General features: G+C 49.9%; 2 protein-coding genes across 2 annotated transcripts; both read left to right on the plus strand.

Moving 5' to 3' along the window:
- Nucleotides 1–2,969: 2,969 nt before the first annotated feature.
- Nucleotides 2,970–4,131, plus strand: LOC125519294 (BTB/POZ and MATH domain-containing protein 1-like). Its single transcript, XM_048684150.1, has 2 exons — nt 2,970–3,773; nt 4,126–4,131. Exons 1-2 carry the CDS (start codon nt 2,970–2,972, stop codon nt 4,129–4,131), a joined length of 810 nt encoding a protein of 269 aa, XP_048540107.1.
- A 1,546-nt stretch (nt 4,132–5,677) lies between these two features.
- Nucleotides 5,678–7,268, plus strand: LOC125522007 (inorganic pyrophosphatase 2-like). The gene is made up of 3 exons (XM_048687068.1): nt 5,678–5,913; nt 6,136–6,474; nt 6,561–7,268. Exons 1-3 carry the CDS (start codon nt 5,761–5,763, stop codon nt 6,963–6,965), a joined length of 897 nt encoding a protein of 298 aa, XP_048543025.1. The 5' UTR covers nt 5,678–5,760; the 3' UTR covers nt 6,966–7,268.
- The last annotated feature ends 437 nt before the right edge of the window (nt 7,269–7,705 follow it).

Genomic DNA, 7,705 nt, shown 5'->3' on the forward strand with positions numbered 1-7,705 from the left:
AGCGTCCCCAGCTGAATATATTACTGAAAGCGCCAGAGGCGAGGTTACAAGAGAGCGCTAGCGCGCAGGGAAAGACATTGGTGCCAAGACATGGCAGCCACCTTTTTATGAGCTAATCTAAAGGTCCAGAGGGAGAAATCATTTACAAGGTTCAGAAGCGTAGTCCTAGGCGTGTGATTTTTATTGCGAAAAACGCAAACGTTACTAGAGTCCCAAATTTTCCACAAAATAGCGAGCGCAACCAACGGCCAAATGCCTTAGTCGAGCCCAGTCGGCGAACCTATATCTCAAATTCAGCAAGCGGGAGTGGTGCGGCGAGCTGTAGGGCATCCCATACCTGAACTGCAAATGGTCAATGGACGAACAAGTGAGTAAAATCCTCCACCGGTGCATCACATCGAGGGCAAATTGTCTTCTTGAGGAGATTGTTCTTGGTGTTGAGATGATCCTTGAAGAGGAGACAATCAAAAATCTTGACCCTGATCGGAACCTTGGATGACCAAATAAGCTCGGCGAAGGGGTCGATGTCGTTTTCCTCAGTGATGATGGTTTAGGCTTGTCTGGAGGAGAAAGGTGTGCCATGTAGAAGGAACCTATCATCAGAAGCATCATTTGGGGCAAAGTCATGCTTACAACACAACCACCAGCTCGTTTGAAGCAACATTAGTAAGGCGATTCCGCAGGTTATCTAGTAATCCATCCAGAGACACTAAAATGGTTGGTTTTATGGTGTGTGAGCAGATGTGTGGGTAAACAATGGTTAGAGGTTTATGAGTGACCAAGTATCAGACCCAAAAAAGTAGTATATAAGGCCATTGTTTGTCAGCGCAAAGGATATATTTTGAAGTGTAGATAGCTGCGAGTTTATCACTTTCCAAACAAACGAGGGGTTTGAAGGTTTATCTGCGATGGAGTGGGAGTATCTATTATGTTACCAATTTACCCAAGGTAGGTTGTTACCCTGAAGTAGTTTGAAAGAAAACTTCATTAGTAAGCAGTTATTCTAGAGAAGCAATTTTTTATGCCTAGACCACCAAATTATTTAGGTTTGAAAACATTTTTCCAAGCAATAAAACATTGTGCTCCCGAACAGTTTTCCTCCGCGGCCCAAAAAAAGGCTCTACGAATCGCATCTAGCTTTTTTAAGATCTTCTTTGGGATACAGAAAAACGACATGAAATAAACCACTATTGAGTCTAATACATAAGAGAATAGGGTTAGACGAGCTCCATGAGAGAGTAACCGAGCAACCCATCCAATGAGGGTGTTTTAAAGTGTGTTGGATGATGGGTACAAAAGCTGAAGAAGGTAGACCAATGTAAGGTTGAGGGACGCAAAGAAGACACATCTGAAGATGTGTCTAATTACATAGGCTAGGTTGGGTGAGAGGTGGATGGCGAGAAAAGTTGTTTTGTGTAAGTTGAGAGAGAGAGGCCGATCGTGTTGGCAAAATTATCGAGAATTTGTTTGAGCTGGTTTGCCCCGTTGGAGGTGGCATTTGCCAGGATGAGTGTCATCCGCGTATTGTAGGACGACCTGGGTGGGGGGGTACAATTTGGTTCTAAAGGGTGGTGAAGAAGGCCATTATTGTGAGATAGTAAGATTCAGACATTGCAGGATGTCACCAAAAATGATGAAAATGTGTGTGTGGGTGGGGGGGGGGAGCGGGTTGACCCATTGAACCCATTTCAGGGGGACACCCCTGTCAGTGAGAAGCTGCAAAATGGGGAGGGGAAGCGATTGAATCAAAAGCCTTGCGGAAATCCAGTTTAAAGATCATGACGGGTGCTTTTCTCGTGTGGCAGCAGTTAAGCAAGTCAGCTGCATAGATGAAGTTCTCAGCAATTGATCTACCATTAGTGAATCATGTTTGGTCATCATGGATGAGCGGTGGGATAAGAGGCTTTAGGAGCTTTGCAATGGCCTTTGGAGGGCAATTTTGAAGGGAAATTGGTCGAAAGTCATTTCTAGTTCTGGCAAGGGTGTCCTTGGAGAGCAGAATCATGAATGCTCTGTTGAGATGTTCAACACCTATGGTCTGTTCAGGGATAATGACATCTTTAGCAGTGGCGGATCTAGGCCCCAGGCCGGGTGGCAGGCCCGGGGCGTGAGGCCCATTTCCTTTGTAGAATTCAGCAAAACACTGTAGCAATTGCTAAAGTGCACAAAGGAGGCCCGGGGCGCTGGGCTGGGCTGGGCTGGATCCGCCCCTGATCTTTAGTTGAGTGCCAATACTTTTGATAGAAGCCTGGTCCAAAATCATCCGGACCAGGGCTAGCGTTTGGGTTAATTTGGAGGAAAGCATCATAATTTTCCTGATCTGAGAAGGGGTTGTCAAGTGTCCGAAGCTGTGTGAGAGTCTGGGGGTTAATATCATGGAGCGAGAAGTTCCACCCATAGTTTTTGGGGTTCCCAATTAGGTCAAGATAGAAGGAGTTAAGGATGGAGGTATTTTCATTGTGGGAGAAGAACTCATAGCCATTGTGATCGAGAACCATAATTTTGTTATGGCGGACACGCTAAGAGGCGGAGACGTGGAATTTTTTGTCTTCTCGTCTCATTCAACTGCGGATCGGACGTTGAAAGATCAGATCGAAAGTACATCATCCCTTCCCTCGCCACCATGGAAAAGACCTGCACAAAGCTCACCGGGGCTGCTCGCTTGGTGCGGGTGCTCAAGGTCGAGGGCTACAGCGAGGGCTACAGCGCGGCCACGGCCATGTGCACCGCCACCAACATGAGGGAGCCCGTCTTCGACGGTTGCATCAAATCCAGATGGAACGTCGGCGGGTACGACTGGGAAACCAGTCTGTACCCCGCGACGCTGGTGTTCGGCACCGGCTACGACGAGCCGCAGTTCACCAAGGACGCCAAGCCCACGACGTGGAAGGAAAAAATGGCCTGGGAAAACACGGAAGTGGGTTGCCGTCAAGCTTGTCTACCTCGGTGAGCCCATAACGCGCAACCTGATGGTGAGCCTGGGCTGCCGTCTGGTGGATCCAATGGGGATACGTGATCGGCTGGAGGAGAAGCACGTGTCGCGCATATTCAAGGGCCATGGGGTGTGCTCGCCTTCGGTGGTGATCAAGCTAATCGAGAGGCGAGATCTGGAAGCGTCGTGGTATCTCAGGGGTGATTGCCTGACCCTGCAGTGCACCATCACGGTGCTCGAGGAATTGCCGGTTGCAACCTTCCCGCCCATGGATGTGCACGTGACGGTGCCACCTTCGAACCTGCGCCAGAACCTCCTCGAACTCCTGCGTAGAGGGACTGGCGCCGACGTCTTGTTTCTTGTCTCCGGTGAGTCTTTTGCCGCGCACAGGAACATACTCGCTTCGAGGTCTGCGGTTTTCATGGCCGAGTTCTTTGGAGGGATGAAGAAGTGCTCGCAGGTTGTGGAGGTCAAGGATATGGAGGCGGCAGTGTTCAAGGCCATGCTTCACTTCATCTACACCGATGAAGCGCCTGAACTCGACCAGGAGAAAGGGGCCGTGACCGCGATGGCTCAGCATCTGCTTGCGGCTGCGGACAGGTACGCACTGGACAGGCTCAAGCTGATTTGCCAGGTCAAGCTCTCTCGTGGCATCTCCGTGCACACGGCAGCGACGACTCTCGCATCAGCCGAGCAGCACAACTGTTCGCAGCTCAAGGCCAAATGTGTCGAGTTCGAAAACACGACCTTATCCCCTTCCCCCGAGTGGCGGTGGCGGCGGATCTACCATCCTTCTTTGGCGGACGGGCGGCTACTGGTGGTCTCTGGTCGGTCAGTGCCAGTACCTGTGTTGGGACGAGGCAGGGTGGTTCGGGGGGGAAGGCTGGTAGGAGGGATGGGTGGTTCCGACGTGGTCAAGCTGCCCATCGCCGGCAAAGGGGGTGCCGGTCGTGGCTGTGTGCCGCTCCTCCCCCTTCCTCCTTCCCCAACACGGTGTTTTTCTGTTCGCTTCTTGTTTTATGAATATCCCGCTTCTTTCTGTTTACAATATCTTCATTTGAATTCTTAGAAGAGTTGTTTTTACTACTAGATGTTGCTTGTGTAGTGTTTTATGTTCTTGGTCGCCTAGATGACCTAAGAGTACTCTGTGAAGACTCATGAACAGCTATTGGCGTATTCATTTTGTAATGTAGATATAACAGAACAATTAGTAGTTGTATTATATATTTCAATGAATAATAATAACAATAATGAGCACCATTAGAACAGTTTCTAATGACAATGAAGAAATTAGACCATTTAACAAGAGATGTTTGTAAAAAATTAAGATAGACAGATAATAAATACAATTCAATAAATTTTTGTTGAGTTTTGCAACTCATACTATCAGACAAACTATCTTGGACAGATAATACACATTTAACCGAGAAATTGAAACATAGACTGATTAATATTGAATATGACAAAAAAATACATTAAGGGTTTGGGCTAGAATGCATGGGACTTGAGTTCTAGGGTTCTAACATTTAACAAACATCCGGATGCGGTAATTTATTGTCAAAATACAAATATACCAAAAAGAGCTTGCGCATTGGTACTAACCTCAGTGAATCATTGTTTGACAACTTTGATTCCGTGAGTTGATTCCGTACTGAACGGCATTGAGTAAAGGAAGAAGAAGTCATGTATTTCACGCCTAGAACAAGTTAGAGAAAAAAGTACAACCTCAGAGGAATCAACCAAGCAGAAAATAGAAAAGAGAGATAAAATGATTATTTCTCAAAGAATTGGTACCAACCTAAGAAGAGGGTTTCCGTGAGGCGTCAGCGAAAGTTAGGAGACGAAGTGAAACCGAACGGAGGTAAATGGCTGTTCGAATTTTGCTAGTAGGCCTTTGGCCCAAAGCCCAACTAAAATTCTGAAATTCTTTTGGCTCATTCATGCACACATGTGAGTGGAGTGAGTGAGGCTAAAGTTTAGTCCCATTCGGAAGTTGAAAGAGAGTTGCACCTCTTTATAAGGTGAGCTCTTCTATCACTTGTATGAGCATGAGAAGAGGAGACCTACACGCGCGCTCCTCCTACTCGCTCGCCTCGTCACGACGCGCCGCGCCGAGCCGAGGACGCACGTTGTCTATATTTTTACTGCCCGAGAAAAATTAATGAATCATTAATTAATAATTAACGGACGTGTTAATTATATAGTCAGGTAGACGTCTACCCCTAGCCGCCGCCGTTTCGTATGTGTCATCCCCTCCCAACGAAGATGCTATTGCGGTCATTCCGGCGTCCTTTCTTGTTACTCTCTCCAGCTCAGGCAACGTATATATGTCTTCTTCTCCCGGGAAACCAGGGAAAAGGCAAGTGCGCCACGCAGGAGCCGTTATAACCGCCTGAAAAGCGGTGGCCGAAAAAGTTTCTTTTTTCTGAAAGCATCGGTGGCGGAAAAGTGAAGGAACACACATACACTCGATCGCCCGCTCCCGGAATATTCCCAAGAGCAATCCTGGCAATTAGTAATCAAATCCGGCCTCCATTAGCTGGTGCGCCTCCCAAAATCAGCCCACCCGCGCGAGTGGAAAGGGGGAGAAAGCCAGATCTCGCAGCAATGCGGACGGCATCACGCCGCATTACGACGCTGCCGTGCCTAATAATCATGCTCCATTAGCAATAGTTCCCGTTCGCCGTTTCGATTCATGGCCTAGCTGCCAAGGTCGCCCGCCGCTATAAATACGTCGGCCGTATCGCTCGATCCGACCACTCCAACGCACCATCACTTAGCTCCTCTGTTCTGGTTGAATTAGATAGGAGTTTCTCTGAGGTGCAACAATGGCCGCGAGCAATGACGCCGGCGTGGTGGTCGTCTTCGACTTCGACAAGACCATCATCGACTGCGACAGCGACAACTGGGTCGTCGACGCCCTCGGCGCCACCCAGCGATTTGACGAGCTCCTGCTCCACCTCCCATGGAACTCGGCCATCGTAAGCCTCTGTTTGTTAGCATCGTACCGTACGTGATGCCTTTTGGTGTGGCAAATGCACCTGGTAATCGTTCCAATGATTGCTCCGGTCTTAGATATCACTTTACGACCTTTTGCAAACCAAATCTCAGCAGCTGCAGTGCGCATTTCACTCTGAATTTTTAAATTTTCACGCAGAAAGGCCGCGGTTTTTTTATGGAATTGTTGCCTTCTTTTTGAAAAGGACGCCATGATGGGCGAGTTGCACTCGCAAGGCAAAACAATCGACGAGATCGCGGGCAGCATCAGGACGGCGCCTCTATCCCTTCACGTCGTGGCGGCCATCAAGACGGCACAGGCTCTCGGCTGCGAGCTACGGATCCTCAGCGACGCCAACGCGTTTTTCATCGACACCGTCCTTGCGCACCACGGCCTGGCCGGCTACTTCTCGGAGATCAGCACGAACCCGGCCAGCGTCGACGCCGACGGCCGCCTCAGGATCACCCCGCACCACGACTTTCGTCATGGCTCCTGCAACAGCCACGGCTGTGCCCTCGCCACCTGCCCTCCCAACATGTGCAAGGTGACGCATCAGACACTTTCAGTTAACACGTTGCTAGATTTCACTATATCTTTTTTTGCCTGAAGATTTTGGTGTACAAAATTCAGGGCAAGGTGATGGAGGGGATGCTGCAAGAACTGTCGGCGGCGGCGGCGACAGGGATGAGGAGGCCGAGTAGAGTGGTGTACCTCGGCGACGGTAGGGGCGACTACTGCCCCACCCTAAAGCTGGCCGAGCGGGACTACATGATGCCGAGGAAGGGCTACCCCGTGTGGGACCTCATCGCCGGCGACCGGCGGGCCGTCCGCGCAGACGTGCGTGGGTGGGCCGACTTCAAGGACCTGAAGACGGTGCTGCTTGACATCATACACGAATGCGCCGCGGCCGCCATGATGGAACAAGACGGCGGCGATCAGGTGGTGGTGGGCATGGTGGTGCCAGAGTGCCGTGCCCTTTCTGCTCCCAAGATGGCGATGGCAGTTCTCCCCAAAGCAATTCATGCGCCCAACTGACACGCATCTTTGCCAAACAATATGGACGTTTGGTGACTTGATGGAAGCATGGGAGATATAATGGCTTTCCCAACGTAAAGTATAAAAACTATACTGCTCCTGGCTCCTTACGTCTATAGCAGTAGCTTAAGTGTGGGACATGATTAGCTCGACCATACTTCTCTTGGAACTGGAAGCCAATGGAAGTACTGCATGTACCGGTGTAGGAGCGGACAAAATCACTGTTTTGACCTTCTCGGCGATCTTTGTCACAAACTAAACTCGACATGAAAGTATTTTATGATCTGACCCTTTTAGAAACTCTACGTCGACGTTTCTGTTCCATATAGAGACGTCGAGCTATTTTGCGTTGCTACTTCACATGAAAATACCAAGGTATCCCACGTTGCTTCTTCACATGGAAACACCATTGCCTTTGGCGTTTCATATGTGGCAACAGATGATCGTCTGGACTGGAGGGATGGAGTATGGGATTGAGCAGCGGCGGCAGGTAATCGTCTGGCCGGCCCAGCTCAGGCCACCGTCGCCGTCGTCGTCATGCCGCGCGGCGGCAACTTTTCTCCTTGCCCGGCCGCACTTTCGCTGACAGCGCGCATGCTACCTCCATCTCGCATGCATGCAGCCAGCTGCCAGTTGCGTACGTCCATGGATAGAGCTAGACGCCGCTGCTGGCTGCACGAATTCATCCTTCACGTGCTCTCGTCGCCTCCCCCCCTCGCTCTGCCGTAGATAGATAGATT

This window comes from Triticum urartu, chromosome 7 (assembly GCF_003073215.2).
Source record: "Triticum urartu cultivar G1812 chromosome 7, Tu2.1, whole genome shotgun sequence".
Lineage (NCBI taxonomy): Eukaryota > Viridiplantae > Streptophyta > Magnoliopsida > Poales > Poaceae > Triticum > Triticum urartu.

Excerpts from the sequence above, each read along its gene's own strand:
- LOC125522007 (XM_048687068.1), top strand. The coding sequence starts at position 5,761 with ATGGCCGCGAGCAATGACGCCGGCGTGGTGGTCGTCTTCGACTTCGAC. Across the intron at positions 5,914-6,135 it reads TCCCATGGAACTCGGCCATC|GACGCCATGATGGGCGAGTT; the intron begins GTAAGCCTCTGT and ends CTTTTTGAAAAG. Across the intron at positions 6,475-6,560 it reads GCCCTCCCAACATGTGCAAG|GGCAAGGTGATGGAGGGGAT; the intron begins GTGACGCATCAG and ends TACAAAATTCAG.
- LOC125519294 (XM_048684150.1), top strand. The coding sequence starts at position 2,970 with ATGGTGAGCCTGGGCTGCCGTCTGGTGGATCCAATGGGGATACGTGAT.